The sequence below is a fragment of the Acomys minous genome, assembly GCF_964271855.1.
Source record: "Acomys minous genome assembly, chromosome: 7".
Taxonomy (NCBI): Eukaryota; Metazoa; Chordata; class Mammalia; order Rodentia; family Muridae; genus Acomys; species Acomys minous.
In genome coordinates, this window is record NC_140488.1 from 34970443 (window position 1) to 34989627 (window position 19185).

The 19185-nt window shown below is 45.3% G+C and overlaps 1 protein-coding gene across 6 annotated transcripts in view; it reads right to left on the minus strand.

The window, feature by feature from the left end:
- The window catches only part of SLC25A43 (solute carrier family 25 member 43), a 38240-nt gene extending 23148 nt beyond the window's left edge, over nt 1–15092 (minus strand). The window contains exons 1-3 of one of the 6 annotated variants that reach the window (XM_084788421.1): nt 14706–14814; nt 11686–11857; nt 5587–5828 (exon numbers count right to left, since the gene is read on the minus strand). In XM_084788421.1, coding sequence (XP_084644547.1) covers nt 5587–5812 — 226 coding nt within the window. In that variant the 5' untranslated portion in view covers nt 5813–5828; nt 11686–11857; nt 14706–14814. Of the gene's footprint in view, nt 1–5586; nt 5829–11685; nt 11858–13141; nt 13354–14705 lie in introns of those variants that run through there. The other 5 variants (XM_084788420.1, XM_084788416.1, XM_084788418.1 and 2 more) reach the window with 5 other exon arrangements.
- Nucleotides 15093–19185: the final 4093 nt, after the last annotated feature.

Below are 19185 nucleotides of genomic sequence, written 5' to 3' on the forward strand. Positions count from 1 at the left end.
GTTGGCCCACAAGCACTTGTAACTCCAGCTCTAGGGAGTCTGACATCATCTTCTAGCTTCCATGGGCACTGGCACTCATGTACACACCCCTACACCCCCCCATACCCTCCCCACACCCCTATACCCACCCCACCCCTCCCACAATTACAAAGAAAATAAACCTTTTCTAAAAATCCCTTCCATAAACGAAGTTAGTAGGCAGCAGTTGATCTAGCATTGGAGGCCAGCAAGGGACTGCTGTCTGGTGAAGAAGGAAGCATTCTGTGAAAACTGTGCCCATGGGGGTTGGCTGACCTGGCTTAGATGTGTAAGGGCCTGGTTAGCATCATACACTGTGCATCCACTGCACCACCTTTGTAAAAACATTTCAGCATGGGTTCCAGTAAATTGCCTAGGTTGGTTTGAACTCTGTAGCCTACATGGGCCTTGAACTTTCACTTCTGCCTCCACCTCCTGAAGCCGAGGAGGCGCCGGGGTGGGGTGGGTGGGTGGGTGGGTGGGGTAGGGGGTGGGGTGGGAGGAGGGGTGTGGGGGGTGGATTACAGACCTGACACGTTTATAGCATTCCCAGCTTCCTAGTAACTAATTTGGAGAGCAAAGGCTGCACTATTTGGGACTCTCACACGTTTCCAGAAACTTTCAGAGCCGTCTCTGGTTTACGGATGGACTAATTGGTCCCTCAAAATGTGGGAATTGGCCTAGAGAGATGGCTCAGTGGGTCAGAGCACTGGCTGTTCTTCTAGAGCATTCAGCTTCAATTCCCAGCAGCCACACTGCGCTTCAGGACTGTTTTGTAACTCCAGTTTCAGAGGATCTGACACTTTTTTCTGTCCTCCATGGGCACTGCACACATGCGATACACAGGTATCACAGATAGACAAAACACCCGTATACATGAAATAAATTTGTTTTTTACAAGTACAAAAAGAGACGTAGTAGATGCGGTAGGGCTGGGAGTGTAGCTCACTGATAGAGCACTTGCAAAGCTCCAGGTTCTATCCCCAGCAGTGGAAAAACAGGGAGGCAGACAAGAAGTGGGGGCTTGGTGATCTTTGGCCATTATTATATTTAATAAACATATCTTTTAAAAAGACTCACTACCTTCCTATTTTCACTCAAAAACACTTAGGGAAGCTAGGCACGGTCCACATGCCTGTAATCCCAGCACTAGAGAGGCCAAGGCAGCAGGAGCAGGAGTGCAAGGCCGGCTCTAAATAGCAGTTGATGGAACTTGTGCTATGTGTTGGGCCCTAGGCCAGGTGCTGGGACTATGACTCAGAGCAGGCTAATCTCTGGAGCTATTTACCATCAAATGCAAGTGATAGCTAGGGAACAGTACATATACCATCCCTGATAGGTGCATATACTGGGGTTATACAGGATGCTTTAGGCACACAACTATCAGAGTGATTGATTTTGCCTAGAAGAACCAGGAAAGAATTGAAAAAAGAGAGAGACAGAGTTGTCTAGGTATCTCTGTGTTGTTAGGGATTGAACATATTGTCCCCACCCACACCACCTTTTTAAAAACATTTCAGCATGAGTTCCAGTAAATTGCTTAGGTTGGTTTGAACTCTGTAGCCCACATGGGCCTTGAACTTTCACTTCTGCCTCCACCTCCTGAAGCCGAGGGGGGAGGATTACAGACCTGACACATCTATAGTTGTTTGGCTTAGGACAAATAACTCTTTTTTTCCCTGCAAGATAGGGTTTCTCTGTGTAGGCCTGCCTGTCCTGGACTCACTCTGTAGACCAGGCTGGCCTTGAATTCACAGAGATCAGCCTGCTTCTGCCTCCCGAGTGTTGGGATTATAGGCGTGCAACACCACACAAGGCAAGGACTCTTAAACTGGGTCTTGAGCAAAGGGGAGGGTCCATCAGAGGCTAAAGTAGAAAGGCAGTCTAGGCGAATGCTGTGCATGCTATCATGTACAGTGTGCATTATCTTTGGGAAGCGTACACATTTCTGTATGGCTTGAACATGAGAGCAGGTAGAGGCATGGCACTGGATAGGACAAGGTAGGGCACAATGGGAGGGACCGGCTCTAAATGATCTGGAATGCCATAGGAATTCTGCCTTTCTCCCTTAGCTTGTAAGGATTGCAATGGAACGAGGGCAGACCATTTGCGAAAACCATCCCAGTCTGGCAGCAGTATCAGGGCACATCAGGCATAGGACCACAGGTCAAAACACAAGCCTTCAGAGGAGTCTGAGTCCCTAGAGTCAGAAAGGAAGGTGATGGGGGTGGGGTGAACTAGGGCAGAAGAGGTGGCTTGAAGAGGGTACAGACTTGTGCATTGAGAGAGATCAAAGTGACACGGCATAGTGACTGAAGCGAGAGGAGGAGCCAAGGTGATTGCTGCGTTTTCATTAGCATGGGCCATTGGGAGAAAGGAAGGCAGTCCCACTTACTAGGGAACTTATTAAGAAGAGTAAGTTTCTTTAATCCCACCATGGAATAATGTATAAAAAAGCAAATCATTTCTAAGCCTTTCCAGGGTACCACTATTCTCCTTTTGACCCAGGTTAAATATTCTCATTACAATTACCTCAGATGAATAAAAAAATCTCAATTTAATCCTGACTCTGGTGAAATGAAATCTACTGCTTTGCAATGAAAGGCTGAACCTAAAACCCACTTAAAATTGTGTCAGATTGGATGACATCACCTATCCAAGAGATTCTCTTTAAAAAACAGAAGTGCCAATAAGTGTCTTTGTGTTCTAAAAAAAAAAAAACAAAACAAAACACAAAACCCAAAAAACAAAAACAAACAAACAAAACCCAAGAAGAATAAGTTTCAGGCATACTTTGCACATACTTTTAATCCCAGCACTCCGGAGGCACAGGCAGGCGGATCTCTGAGTTCGAGGGGGACAACCTGGTCTCCAGAGTGAGTTCCAGGACGGCCAGCACTGCATAGTGAGACTCTGTCCTGAAAAACCAAAACCAAAACCAACCCAACCAACCAACCAAAAGAAAACAAAAGAAGAAGAGTAAATTAGACAGCCCAGCAGAGTGACACTCAGGAAGCTGAGGCCGGAAGATGAACAGCTAAAGGGAAGGCTAGGTTACTTATTGAGACCTTGTCTTTAAAAATAAAAAGTGAAACAAACTGTAAAATGTTAGCTATGAAGAAAAAGTTGTGGTGTTCTATTGCTCAACATGGTGACTAGTTAATAACAATCTGTTGTACATGCCAGAGTAGCTAGAAAAGAGATTCTTGAGAGGAGAATGAGGGAACTCACCTCAAAGGAATGACGAATGCTTGAGTTGATGCATATGCTAAGTGCTCTGACTTGATCATTATGGAATATATGCACGGATCAAAATATCAAATGATAGCCCATAAATATGTACAAATATATGTCAATTAAAAATAAGAGGGCTGAGCCAGGTGTGGTGGTGCACGCCTTTAATCCCAGCACTCGGGAGGCAGAGGAAGACAGATTGCTGTGAGTTCAAAGCCAGCCTGGTCTACAAAATGAGTTCAGGATGGCCAAGGCTACACAGAGAAACCCTGTCTCGAAAAACCAAAAAAAAATATAAATAAATAAAGAAATAAAAAAAGGGCTGAGAGCTGGGCGTGGTGGCGCACGCCTTTAATCTCAGCACTCGGGAGGCAGAGGCAGGCGGATCGCTGTGAGTTCGAGGCCAGCCTGGTCTACAAAGCGAGTCCAGGACAGCCAAGGCTACACAGAGAGACCCTGTCTCGAAAAACCAAAAAAAAAAAAAAAAAAAGGCCGAGGGAGGGAGGAATGGGAGATGGGAGGATACAAGGGATGGGATAACAATTGAGATGTAATATAAATAAATTAATAAAATATATTTTTTTAAAAAAGAGGGCTGGCTGGGCATGATGGCACACACCTTTAACCCCAGCATTTTGGGAGGCAGAGGTAGGCAGATCGCTGTGAGTTTGAGAACTCTACAAAGTGAGTCCAGGACAGCCAAGGCTAACACAGAGAAACTGTCTTGAAAAATCAAATAAATAAACAAATAAACAAACAAATAAATAAATAATAAGAGAGCTGGACTGGAGAGATGGCTCAGCCGTTAAAGGCTAGGCTCACAACCAAAAATAAGAGGGCTGCAGAGATGGCTCAGCAGCTAAGAGTGCTGTGGTCTTGCCAAGGACACACGTTTGGTTCTCAGCACCTATATGAGAACATCCATCTAGTACCTTCTTCTGAATTTTGTGGGCACCCACACTCCTGAGCACACACTTCTGCACACAGATATCTCTATCTATGTATCTATATAGATATATACATGTGATTAAAAATAATAAAAAGATTTTTGTAGGGGAAGGAGAGTTACATTCTTTCAAGAGTGTGGCCCCGGCAGGTGGACCATGATCCTGAGGACAATCCTATACCCATATATATATATATATGTGGCCCAGACTGGACTGGGTAGGTTATTAACTAAGAAGGCATGAAGTTGAGAAGAGGCCAGGGTGGTGAACGGAGTTAGGTGAAGGAGTTACTGGTGGAGTGGGGGGTGAATATGATGAAAATACATTATATGAAATTCACAAAGAATAGTATATTAAAAAGCGGTGGCGCATGCCTTTAATCCCAGCACTTGGGAGGCAGAGGCAGGAGGATCTCTGTGAGTTCAAGGCCAGCCTGGTCTACAGAGAAAGTTCCAGTACACAGAAAAACCCTGTCTCGAAAAACAAATAAAAACAAACAAACAAACAAACAAACAAACTAAAAGTAAAGATTAAAAATGTGAATGAGAAATTGTAGGCGTAGCTTCTGGAAAAGTAACTAGTATCCAGTGAGCACCCCTACGAGGTTAGCATTGTTAAAGATATTAGGAGTTAAAGTATACTCATGCTCCTTGAAGCTGCTAGCTTCAGAGGGCATCACCTAGAGAGGGGATGCAAGGGAAGAGAGCCAACGTAGAAGGCTGCGATGGTGATATGCGCCTGCAGTCTTAGTACACTGGAGGCAGAGGTGGGACGATCACTGCAGGTTTGAGGCCAGCCTGCTCTTATGTAGCCAATTCCAATCCAGCCAGGGCTAGAGTGAGACCCTTTCTCTAACAGATAAACATAAACACCAACAGAAACAGAAAGCCAGCATACAGGGTAAGAATAAGCTGAGGGGACATCCCGAAGAACAAACATAAACAAGCTGCCAGTGTCAGATGACTTAAAAGGGGGCCAGGCATATTGGAAAAGAAAGATTGGCTGGAGAGATGCAAAGACACCCAGGGGACAGTGGTACCCTAGAAGCCAAGTCTCTAGAGGACAGATGACTAATCTCAATTAGTACTACATAGATGGATTAAATCCTTCTGCATTTGGCAAACAGAGGCCTTGTGTACGTGGAGCTTTGTCAAAGGCTACAAATATCATTGAGCTCCTGTTGTGCCTGCTGGGGGGTACCTACACTGAGGACTCCTGTCTGCCAGGCAGTCCTGAGGGTGGCTTGGGACCCAGGCTTTTCTGAGTCACTTGCATCACTCAGTCTACAATCTTGCGGCCTCTAAAATTGATTTAAGTGTTCACGAAGGTACAAAATATCTTCGTGTGTCAAAAAGAGCCTTTTCTTAGGCGTCAAGATCCACCTTACCTAAAACAGTGAGGGACACCCCTCGGTAAAGGGCCAGGAACCCTTCTTGTTGATAAATAGTAGAGAAGGCATGGATAAGCCCCCTGTAAGATGGTTCCAGCATGTTCTGCACAATCAACCGGGTTTTGATGAGGTCTGTAGGGTATGTGACAATCGTGGAAACCATGCCTGCAAGACTTCCAGCCACAATGGAGCTCCACTGAGAAATACGGCCCAGGTCATCCATGAAGAGCACAACAAACCTGGGGGGAAACCAGAGAAAGCCCAACATATGAGCTCTGCACTGTGCTAGCATGCTCTACAGCTTCAAGTTTTTCCTGGCATTTGGAAGTGCTTTACAATGCATCTTACTCAGGTTTCAATCGCTGTGAAGAGACACCATGACCGCAGCAGCTCTTTTCTTTTGAAAATGAATGATTTATTTTTATTTTATGTGCATCGCTACTCTGGCGAGTTGTTTGTGTATGCAAGGGTGTCAACCCCCCCCCCCATGGAACTGCAGTTCCAGACAGCTGTGAGCTAGCTGCCATGTGGGTGCCGGAAATTAATTTATTAATTAATTTTCCCCTGGAAAAGCAGCCAGTGCTCTTAACTGCTGAGCCATCCATCTCTCCAGCCCAAGACAACGACTCTTATTATTAAGGCAAACATTGAATCGGGGCTGGCTTACAGTTTCAGGGGAAGCATGGCAGCACACAGGCAGACACGGTGCTGAAGAAGGAGCTGAGAGTTCGACACCTTCATCTGCGGGCAGCAGAACTGACTATGAGCCACACAGGGCTTAGCTTGAGCATAGGAGAGCTCAGAGCCCACACCCCCACAGTGACGCACTTCCTCCCACAAGGCCACACCTCCTAATAGTTCCACTCCCTCTGGGCCAAGCATTCAAATACACGAGCCTATGGGGGGCCGTTCCTGTTCACACCACCATCACACAACATGAAAAATATCATACAGTTACACTGGGATTACTGAGTGGTAAATTTCAATTCCACCATCATAGAATGCTAGCTGGCAATATGAAAGAGCTGTCCAGCCTCTGATCAGGATCTTTCTCAAACGCTTCCCGCTCCACTTTCAGCATTTTCTACCCTCTATCTGAATAGCCACCGAGCTACATTTCCAGCCCGTGGGCTGTGAGTGTAGAGAAGCATCTGGCAGTTGCTACACTGGAACGCAATCTGTCCATCCTCTTGAAAGGTAAAAGGGATAGAATTTCCTGAAATGCATGAAAACAGACATTTCCCTCTCCTCTCGCACTGGGAATAGAAGCCAGAGTGTTGTCCACATTAGGCATACACTTCTGTTCCTGAGCTACATCCTGAGTTTTGAGCCCAATAGGCCAAACCAATATCAATGTTAATGGTAGCCACTGGGCTTTGGCTAGCTGCAGACAGCCCCTGCATCCAGTTAGCTGATTAGGCTATAATGAATAACTAGCTAACCTATAACCAGTTGGCTGGTTGGGTGACCAGACTGCTACCAATCAAGTTGTTTTTTATCCCTTGCTTTTGTTTTCCTAGAAATGCTGTCCGATTGTCATGTGGAGGGGCCTTGGAAACTCCTTGGTTTGGGGAGATGTCTGATTGGAGAATAGTGTTTGGTTTCATTTTGCTCAAAACGCTCTGCTAAATTTAGTCTAAAGAATTAGTTTCAATGGGGCTGGAGAGATGGCCCAGTGGTTAAGAGCACTGTCTGCTCTTCCAAAGGACCCGGGTTCAATTCCCAGCATCCACATGGCAGCTCAGAACTGTCTGTAATTCCAGTTCCAATGGCTCTGACACCCTCATGCCAAAGTAAAATTAAATAAATTATTTTTAAAAAAGATCTTAAAAAAAAGAATTAGTTTCCTTTATAATGATAATTAAAAGTGAAGTTGCTGTTTCAGTAGTTACAAAAAAAAAATAGACAAAACAGTGACAAGATATCCACTGCTCCCCCAGCGGAGTAGCATCATATCAAATGATGCAGAGAATGTGTGGACACTGATACCCTCGCTGTTTCTTTTGCTGTATCTAGTAAATTTGGAGAAACACACGTCTTCACCCTGTAATTCCATTTCTTACAGCTCTACACGTGATGACACACTACAAACATTTCTTATAAGAATGAGAAGCTCCAACAATTCAATGTCAAAATGTGAGTGCACCCCTCCACATTAACAAAGATATTTTGGGACTGGTGTTGTGGGTCTGTAATTCCAGCACTTGGGAGATTAAGACAGGAGACTCTTGAGTTTGAGTCCAATCTGGCCTACAGAACAAGTTCAAGGCCAACCTAGTTCATAAAAAGAGACTGTCTACAAATGTAAGGACCAGAAAAACTCCATTTTGAAAAAGAAACTCCATTTTGTGTTAAATCTGGCCAAGCGCTGAACCCAGATTCCAGAAAAAACACAAACTAGTCTAAACAGAAAAATATTCCCTAGCAACACAATCAGCTCACCTTGGGAAAGTCCAGATATACTCTCTGCTGGTCAAGTTGACAAGCAGGTGGTCTGGCACATAGCAACAACCAATTAGGACAAGCCGGGCCAAAGTTCTTAACGCCCCATGACTACTTCAACCAATCGTTTCTATACACCAACTTGCCCCTACACCTATTACCCAACTATGAAACACCAAGGCTTGTAACTCCCTGCTTGCAGCTTTTCTGCCCAGATACCATCCAGTCACATACTGTAAAAGCCATTTCTTTGTCTAAAACCTATAAAAACTCCTCTCTATTGAGACTCTTCCCTGTATCTGCTGTGTCAGTGCATAGGAGGTGTGTCCCGAGTTCAAACCTGCAATAAAGACTTCCTTGCAATTGCATTTGGACTCAGCTCTTAGGTGGTCTGTGTGGGGAGTCTCTCAAAATTTGGGCATAACACAAATAGTATGTAAAGTGTGGATGGTAGGTATATGAGTGTTTGACCAAGTATTCTTTGTATTTCTCAGTAGGTTTGCAATTTCATTAAAAGTACTTTGCATGGACTTTTACAAATGCAAGCCACACCAACCAAGGACAATACGTGCAGTCATCATCAAACCCCTACCCAGATCTAGCCAATGGACAGGACATTCTCCACAGTTAAGTGGAGACTGGGGACTGACTTTCACATGAACTCTGGTGCCCCATATTTGGCCATTTCCCCTTGATGGGGAGGCCTGATGGCACTCAGAGGAAGGATAGCAGACTACCAAGAAGAAACTTGATACCCTAGCATCATATTCAAGGGGAGGAGGTCCCCTCAGTCACAGTCATAGGGAAGGGGGATGGGGTGAAAGCGGGAGGGAGGGAGGAATGGGAGGATGCACGGGATGGGATAGCAATTGAGATGTAATATGAATGATTTTATTTTTCAATAAAAAATAAATAATTAATTAAAAAAAAAAACAAATGCAAGCCACAAACTACCCTGTTATGAGTCTTTTGAGAAGCAGGGCATCTCCAACCATGAGTGCCTACCTCAGAAGAAATATTTACAAGGGTACTTCTACATAGCACAGAAAAAGCTAGTTAAGTCCTTAGTGATGAGGCTGGGGAAACCAGGAAAAATAGTACTTTCTGCTATAGGATGGTACAAGGAGAAAGATACCTAATTGGAATAAAAGTAAGTGAAGAGAGTTGGGCTAAAATAATAGTTTTATCTTTTTGGAGTTTGTGTTGGGGGAGGTTTGAGACATGGTTTCTCTGTGTAGCCCTGACTCTCCTGGATTCACTCTGTAGACTAACTGGCCTCGAACTCAGAGATCCACCTGTAAAGATAACTTTTATTCTCTAGGCTCAGTTGTTATCTTGGGAGGCTTACTGCCTCCTTTTTCTAGCCTAGGCCTAGCCTCTGTGAAAACTAATCTAGGCCTACAATGTTTTCAGCCTCTGAGACTTACTGCTGAATAAGCTCACCCTTACTTGTTCTTTTTGAGCTCTGGGCTGGATGGTTCAGCTCAGCTGTTCTGGCTCAAACTCCTCTCCCAGCTGACTGATTTAATATGGCTTCTCTCTTGGCCTGGAATTGCTCTGCTTGGCCTCAAACTAACTCAGCGATCTGCTCTAATTTCTTGGCTTCTTCTCATTTTCTGGCTTGTTCCATCTTCACTTGAGTTCTCTCTACAACCCATCTCTCTATTGCTGTCCTGGTAAAACTGCCTCCTCTCTCTGAAAAAACTGCCTCTGAAGTAGCATCTCGTTCCTCTGTCTTCTCATGAGAGTTGAGCGAATCCTATTCTGTCAAATCTTCTCTGATTCATCACCTTTTTTTGCCACTCAACTAGACATCACTTTCAAACATGGGCGCTTCCCTCTACAAACTAACTTTACCTTTGATTGGGATTAAAGGCATGTACCACCATGCCTGGATCAAAGCTTTTCTGTACCTTATACTTGATTTCTACCTAGCTGGCCACGAACTCAGATCTGCTTGCTTCTGCCTCCTGGATTAAAGGCATGTTTGTATTCCACCTGGATCACACAGACCTAGAACATCTTTGGATTTGATCTCTTGCCAGAGCAGCCATGTTCTGAATTAGCACTCTTCTACATCCACCTGTCTCTGGCTCCCAAGTGCTGGGATTAAAGGTGTGTACCACCACTGCCAGGCAGTTTCATCTTTTTCTAAATGAAAGTAATAGACCAAAGTAGCTCCATTTTGTTTAAAACTCCCATTTCTGTATTTGGGTGACCTACTCCTGAACTCTGGATCTAAAAAAACCCATAGAAGATACAGTTGGCACAGAAATATAGAATAATCAATCAGCTGGAAAACAGAAAAGTACTACAAGTCCAGACTCCCCCAGATCTCCCAAGAGTTATTCCGTAGAAGTTAATCATCAGTGGTTTGATACCGGACTTGTACCCGACGAATACCAACTAGTTCAAAGAACAATCAATAAGATGCTTGCCAAGCTAGAAACCCACTTACCTGCTTTCTCACTTATTACAACCTATAAAAGGTCTTTCCTACTTGTACTCAGGGCTCACAACTGATCCACTGCGTCAGTGATTGTGTGAGCCAGTTTAAGCTGAAAATTAAAAGACCCTTGTGTGTTTGCATTCATATCGGTCCTAGTGCTCATTGGGGTTTCATTAAAAGCCAGCACAACAAAAGCACTCCCAGTTCTTTGGATCTCAAACATCCCGTGGAAGGGTAGGTTTCTTGTTGGTCAAGTGACAGATGACCTGATGAATAATGAGTGGGCATTCAGGTGAAACAGTCTGAGGGATTCTAGCCTACTGCTTTCTAATAAGGAAGCTAGTGTTCCCAAGTTAAAAAAAAAGTTCATTGGTGACATCTCCTTCATGGGGTTATTGGTGCATCTCAAATGGAGATTGCTGGGGCTATCTATGCTCCCAGAACTGAAGGGAACTGAGGTACAGACAGCTGACGCCAGCACACAGTGTCTTTTCCCTTGGCCAGTTGAGTTGGACGGACAGGAGACACAGGAAGTAGAAACGATCGCCTGATTACAGCAAGCGGAGAGTGAGAAACCTACTTGGAGTTTGGAATGCAAATGGCAGCACCATTCTTTTTCATTGTCCTGTTCTCATTCCCTACCCCACTCCAACTTCTAGGGCTCAGGCTAATTAATTGTCCACTTGTGAACTTAACTTAAGGTACCAGACACTGTGCTCGGTCTCGGCATAGATCACATAGGAGAGCGCAGCCGTCCTGACAAGGAAATGACCAATAGAGGCATCTAGAGGGAGTAGAGGGAGACAGGCCCTTGGCTTTCTAAAGTACTTGAACTGTTTTATTGTGTTGGCTTGTTATATGAAGTAGTCTTAACTATCAAATGTAGAAAATGAGAAAGAAGAACGGAAGGAAGTTCTTTCTTCTCCAATTCCTAACCACTAGTTCCCTTAGACTAGATAGCAAAGTCAAGGGGCTGGAGAGGTGGCTCAGTGGTTAAGAGCACTTGCTGCTCTTACCCTGGACCCAGGTTCATTTCCCAGCAACCATGTGACAGTTCACAACTGCCTGGAACTCCAGTTCCAGGCGATCTGGTGCACTACTATCCTGACTTCTTTGGCTACTAGGCATGCACATGGCGCACATATGTACATTCAGGCAAATGCTCATACACAGTTTAAAAAGCAGAATCAAAATGGATAACCTACCGATGTCATCACTGTGATCCCTATATCTCAAAGCTCTTGTCTGACTGGCTGGGGCAGCAGTGTCTACTAATCTTGTTATTCCGCGTGTACATACGAGCACAGAAGCTTTTCTCAATGCGGCTGAGTGCACTGGTGATCCGCAGGAACACCTTCCTTTCAGCTAGCACAGATTCTGCAAACACCCAGCATGTATATGAATCAGGACTTGTAATGCTCGCTAACACAGGCTAAGCAGCCAGCAAGCTCCCAACGCAAGCTGGTTATGAAATAAGGAAATGGTGGAGGATCTGAACAATTCGCAGCTGCAGGGACCCAAACCAGTGTACATTCAGCCAAACAAGCAGATGTGAAATAAAGGTGGAGGAGGATCTTCTTTTTGAAGCGTTTGAAAGGCACCCATTCAATCAGCTATTATTTGCTTGGGACTGAAGCATAGCACCCGACACTCTAAGTAGCAGTCTGCTTTCATTTTCAATCCAATCAAGCAGACATTTTAGCTGTGTAGTCCTGGGCAGAACCCTGGAGCCAGAGGATCTGTTTTCAAGTTCTAGTTCTGTCATTTTAATTGTGGATATTTTTTTTTAACCACTCCATTTACTGGGTACTCTGGATATTTTGTTCCAGCCAATGATCAGAGTGCACTGTTATTCCCAGCCACTTGTTTTACAAATGCATGGTGAGGAGAGCGTGCAAACAAAAGGATACGGTGATAAGCCATGCCCATCATCAAGACATCTCTTGATGTCGGCTAGATGGCTTCGTGACGAATCCACCTTTCTAACTATACCTTGTCATTCACTGGAATGTTTTCTCTCCATTTTCAGAAAGAAAACAATATGCCTGGGGGAAAAAAACCCATTAGGAAACCCAGTCTACCTAATTCTCTGCTCTTCTCTCACTTCTGTTCTGTCCCCACCCCATTTCAGACACTCTCAGCTGCCGTGTGGCATGGCTGCATGGTGTGACAGGCCCCTAGCTGCTCCTACCACCCAGAGTCTTTCTCCTCTCCCGTCCTACCATGCCACCATGAGACAAGCATCCTCCTTGAATTTTTTTTTTAAACCACAGCACTTCCCCCACCCTGCGTAAATATTTCCCACAGCCACCCTTACGTACCAAGCCTGATTTTTAAGATCTCATTCCAACCTGCTTTTCCAGCCGGTTGTGCTGCATGCCTTTCCTCTTCTTTGCCTGTGCTGACATTACCTGCCACGCCTCATCTCTGCGCATCACATTCCTACTCATTCTCCCAATGCCAAATTCAGAGATTTTGTTCTCCTCTGTGAAGCCTTTCCATCTTCTCATCCCCTCAACCAGAAGTATATGTACATTTCTATAGCATTTGATTCCCAGCAGTCACACGGCACCTCACATGATATGGTTGTGGACTGAGACATACCAGTCTTTTTTTTTTTTCTTTTTAAACTACTCTAGAAACTGAAGTAGGGGACCATACCTCTTTCGTCCTTTCTTGTCCCAGCTTCACATGCGTGGTGCTCACTTTCTGTGTCCTAACAAATGTCAAATGACTGCAGCAAGAAAGGTGGCACGATGTCCAACAAAATGATGAGGGTTAGAATCAGAAGGCCAGGTGGTAGTGCTGTCACTGACTTGAGGTGTCCCCAGGGTGAGCTTACTTCTACACTGAAAATGGCCATAGTGCTTCCTGTCCTACGGAGGCAGAAGCTGTCAAAGCCAAATGATGTAAAGGGATAAGATGGTTACAAGAAAAGCCTTGCCGCTAGACTCGGGCTTTGAAAATCTGTTCCCTCCCCTTGCGCCTTTGAACACGTTCTATTTTATGCAAGGAAAGATTTCCCTGCCACTTGGTGGAGGGGGAAGTAGGGAGCCACAAGAGCGCTGGCCTCGAACACTTTAAAGGGAACGATGATTCCATTCAGAGAGTCTACTACTAGGCAAGCCTCCAAGCTCTGGCCTTTCAAGTCACAGTGTCAATGACTCTCTGCCAAGGCTGAACTTTGTGGTTCTGACTGACCAGTTCTTAGGCCTGGGAATAGAGAGCTAGAACACCCCCACTAGCTTCTTCCAAGGCCCCCGGGGTTTCACTTCCACCGCTGGAAACAAAGCAAAACAAAACAAAAAGTAGCCTGAGCGGCTCCTCCTGCCTGTAGACTGCTTGTCCAATTCAGAGCCAAGGCCAGCCTTTAGAGCTGGCACTGTGCCTACTGAATGAGGGACATAGGGACCGGCGTCCCCAATGGGGAGAAACAAGCTTCCCTACTCTGCCAGGGAAGTTGCCATTGCCGGCTTGGCTTTCTTATTTAGGTTTCCTTTCCAGCTGTCATGCAAATATCCTTGCGCTCTTAAGGTCACTCACTTGCATCTTTAGCTCTGAGCAGTGGGTGATGTGTGAGTAGGCAAGAAAAGTCCCCAGGGTGAGATCAGTGAGCGGCTGGGAGTGAGGGAAACTTTAGGCTGAGGAGACAGGGCCCTGCTGGGGAAAAGGATGCTAGAAGTCTCATTGGAACCTAAAGGCAAGTTAGGCTGAGTTTGGAGCTGGGGATGGTGGGCAGGAATCTTTTTGACGCAACAGACTGGTCTCTCTTCCTGTACTGTACTTACTCCTTCGGACACTGGTCCCACGTCTTACACTCAGTCAAGAGCTGTCTCTCCTAAGCCAGCAAAAGCACATTTCTAAGTGATTGGACACTGAGACCTCTTCTCCTTGGGAAGCCTTTTTGTTTTGTTACCCCCAGATCCCATTTGCTAATTCTGCCTCCTCCCCTTGTTCCTCGCAGAAAGACTCAAGATTTCAGGACACTGCCCTTTACAGGATAGGAATCTCAAGAGCTGGCGAAAAACTGCTACTGTGCTTTAAGGGGCCACACTTACGGCCTTGTACCCCAAGGCCCCAAGGGGAACCTCCCACCCCCACCCCCACCCCGCTTTCCGGAAGGAAGGGAGGCTGGGACCTCTTAGGATTCCCAGTGCTGGCATCAGGGTGGTGGTTCTGCCACCGAAGTCCGACCTCCCGACCCCTCCCGCCGGACTCCTCTTACTTTCGGTAGGCTGCTAGCTGCACCACGCTGCAGGGGAAGAGGCGCAGGCACGCCACGCCGTTCCCTTTCCACAGGGCCCTTGGCCCCTCGGCCAGCCATACGCGGCGTCCGGTGGCCCACAGCCCCCGGGAGTGGCCGCGCACTACACCGACCTGGGCCAACACAGTGGCGAGCTCCAGGGGCGCAGTGAGGCTAAGGCTGACTGCACCTGCCAGTCCTGCACACAGGAGCCGCTGGCTGCCGGTTAGCCGGCCATCCCGCCTCCACGTAGCCATTGAGACCCAGCCCTGAGCTGGCCACCTCGTGGCTGGTGCCAGGGGCTCGCTGGGCCACCGGTAGATCGGTCCAGCCAGGCCCCGCCCGGGTGGGGCGGACTCGCGAGATGAACAGGGGAAGCCAGGCTCACACCCAAGCAGTGCCTCAGGGCTAGGGTGGGATCAAAGGCGACTTTCTCAGGTATCTGAGGCATGCCCAGTCTTTGTGTATTTGCGACGCAATAGGCAAGACTGGAACTTCCATTTTCTGTGCCTCTCTTTTTTTTTTTTTCAAGGCCTAGGCAGCAACACTTGTTTCCTACGTATTCCCAGGTCCCTTGCTGCTTCTCTGTCCCTTTTCACATTCTATCTCCTCCCCGCCCCCAACCCTCGACTGTCTTCTATCAACCTCTTTTATTTTAAATCCCGACATAAAGTTTGTGCAGAGTGCAGAAAGGACAGACCGCGAATAACCACCACAGCTGCTACCTAGCAGATACTTACACACCAGCTTTTCGCAGATACGGCCTCATTTGGAGACTATAGGTGTGGGTAGTACTTGGGCTTTGGAACCTACCTGCTTTAGAATCCTTAGCCCTGCAGATGACCCGCCATAGGAGAGTAGGGAAGTCACTGGATCTCTTTGGGCATCAGTTGCTTCCCGGGTACTATGAAGATGGTATTTTCTAGGAGTTACTGTGAGGATTAAATGAACACTGATTGGGATCGGTTTGTATATGTTACATATGAGGTTATGATTACATACTAACTACCTTATAGAAGAGGAGAGTAAGACACAGAGACACTTGCTCAAGGCTAAGTGTCCACTACATGGCAGAATCAGGGTTCATACGTAGGTCAGTTTTAGATCTACATCTACTAAGGGCCACACACAAGGATCATGTAGTATAACAGCGGTGTGGACATTCAGTGATTCTGTTAGGTAAGGAATGAGACAAGAAAGGTAAAAAGGTGGCCAGAAGCTAAGAGGGACTTTTTTTTTTCTGAGACAGGATTTCTTTGTGGAGCCTTGGCTGTCCTGGGTGTAGACCAGGCTGGCCTGGAACTCACAGTGATCTACCTGCCTCCGCCTCCTGAGTGCTGGGATTAAAGGCGTGCACCACCACGTCCAGCCACAACTTTCCAACTTTATTTCTGTTTTTAAAAGGACACAATAACAATTACAAGGGAAGGGACAGTTAGCAAACACTCTGTTAATGTAAGACACCCCAGGCTGATAGCTGCCTTTAGGTTTGCATTTTATTCTTTATATTGATTATCATGATGCTAATGGGACTTTTTCTTTTTAAGTTACAGTCATCCAAGCTGGCTCATACTAACTGTCCATATTCATGGGACACAATATAATATCAGAACATGTGCCACAGGAATTTCAGGTTCTTGGCTCACCTCACTACTGAGAAACTGGGGAGATGGTTCACTGGGTAAAGTGCTTGGTGGTCAAGCAAGAGGACCCCAAGACTCCATGTCAAAGCTGGGCAGAGTGGCTATGTCTGTCTGAAATAGTGCACTCCAGGTTTGGTCAGAGAATTAAGACAGAATTGCCTCAAAAATTAAGCTGGTGGTGTCAGAGGGATTGGGGAGGGGGGAGAAGAAAGGAAGAAGGAAAATGTCAGCAGGGAACCAACTACTGTGTATGTGTTTAGAACAACTAAGTAAAAACAATACATTGAAAGATAAGGAAACCAAAGGAAAAAAAGGAAAGAAAGAAAGAAAGAAAGATAAGGAAACCAAATAAATAATGAAGACAGACAGCCGGGCGTGGTACCACCACGCCTGTAATTCCAGCACTCGGGAGGCAGAGGCAGGCAGATTGCTGTGAGTTCGAGGCCAGCCTGGATAGCCAAGATAACAACACAGAGAATCCCTGTCTTGAAAAACCAATATATATATATATATATATATATATATATATATATATATATATATATATAACAATGATCCAGGAAGAGACTTCATGTTGACCTCTGGACTCCATATATATGCACCGGCATACAAAGCTTGTTTGCCCCCTCTCCTCTTTGTACACATATGCACCAAAATAAATGGTTTATTTTATTTTGGCCAGAACAAAAATTCTGAATCTCTGTCTGCTTTGCCCATGCCAGTGTTATGATTTATGAAAGGTGAAGCAACAGGCTGAAAAGAATGCATATATAAATTTAGCAGTAAGTCCATGTTATTAGAAGCCAGAGATAAGCCTTTTCTCGTGAGAAACCAGTTTATCCTCTGGTACCAGAGCTCACGTGAGTGGCTTATCCTCACCCCTGCATGGATTTTCCCAGGAGAAATTCTAATCCCTAGGGCCCCTGTTACATAGATACAATGTACAGCGATCAAATCGAGGTAATTAACATGCCCGTTACTTTAAACATTTACAATAATTTATTGTGGATTTCAAAATAACCAAAAGGAGGATTTTGAATGTTCCCAACACAAGGAGACAAAGAAAATGCTTCTAAAAAAAGGAACCATTTTAATTCTTGCTAGCTATATAGGCTAAGAAAAATGAGGCCTGTCTTAACCTCTTAAGTATATTTATTTTCTAGGCAGCTACATGAAACATTAAAATGGCTAACAGCAAAGCACATATTCTGTGCCTTCTGCTTTTTCTTGATAAGATGCTGACAAGATGGGTTCTTATTTTCCTCAGCTCCTCTGTTCAGCCCTGGGCATAGCAGGTTTTCCACTGGGAGCTCTTATTTGCATTACGGAAGCCTGGCTCTGCTCTCAGCAGCTGGGGAGTGCTTATTTGTCTTCTGTGTGAAGTGGTGTGTCTTGCAGTCAGGGAATTTCCTAGCTGTGGAAAGGGGTAACTCAGAAGAACAGACAATGTAGGATTGTAAAAGGACATGAATGGAATTTTGGATCTGTGGTACGGAAACCTTCAGGTGCCAGGTCTGCCTTAAGCACTCTGTCGCTAGCAGCATTTGGCCCTAGAGCTCTGCCGGGAAGCTTCACCTTGGGTCAGCAGCTGCTGATGCCGCCTCTGCTGTAGAGAGAGTTGGTTCAATTGAGTAGTGGTGGCTAAAAAAAAAAAAAAAAACACCAACAACAAAACCATTTTCATTTGGCACTGTGGAGTTGAGCCTGTGGGCTTGTATGCCCTGGGCAAGTGCTCCATCATTGAGCTATGTCCCTAGCTCAGTTTGTTTGTTTGTTTTTCAAGGCAGCTTGTATGGGAATTTCAAATATACCTTCTTGGAACTGTGTGCTCTGCTTTTTTCCTTTTGCTTTCTGGTTCTTTTTGTCTTTAGCACAATTAAGATGTTCAAATGAGCCAGAGACGGAACCACTTTAAGTCTAGCAAGCGCTAGGCCAAGAATGATAATGAGGTCTATTTTAACCTCAAATGCGTATTTGGGTATAGTTTTTTTTTCCCTCTGCAGTTAACATTGAACAGTGAAATGACTAGCAGCAAAGTATGTTATTTGATAGCCTCTGTGTTTTCATGATAATGTGCTCACAAGACGTGTTCATATTTTCCTGAGGGCCAGTCTTACTCATCTGTTAAGCACTGGGCATGTGATACCTGTCAGTCTTTTCTAATCTTGTCCCTCCTGGGCTTGGAGCCCAGGGTCTCAAACACGCTAAGCAAGCACTCTTCTGGTGAGTTGTGTCGATTTGAGACATAAATCAATTCCTGACGACATCCAACATTGGGCTTATGATGCGTAGACTCTAACTTTACTTGCCCCCCACTTTTTTGGCACCTATTTAAAAAAGAAAAAAAGAAAAAAGAAAAAAAAAGAGAAAACTCTCTAACCACCCTTCAGACCTCTAGCCTTGGGAAGTGTATAGCATGCAAAATTAAGGCGTTAAACTAAAAGCAAATGCATAACTCAAAAGGGAGGCAGCCAGTAAAAAGTAGTCCAAGTGATATTGTGGCAGAAAGTAGCTAGGTGGCCAGCTGATACCAGGCAGTAGGCAGCTGTGGGTTATATAATAAAGTTTAATTGTTAAGAAGCAGAGCCTACAGGCAGCCTCCTGCCATTTTGGTCCTCCAACTGCCCCCTTTCAGTTTCTCCTCTCACTAAAGAAATCCTTCCTGAGCATACACCCTTAGCTGTACTCGCTAGTATTTTTTTTTTTTTTAAGATTTATTCACTTACTATTATGTATACAGCACTCTGTCTCATGTACACCTGCAGGCCAGAAGAGGGCATCAGATCACATTATAGATGGCTGTGAGCCACCATGTGGTT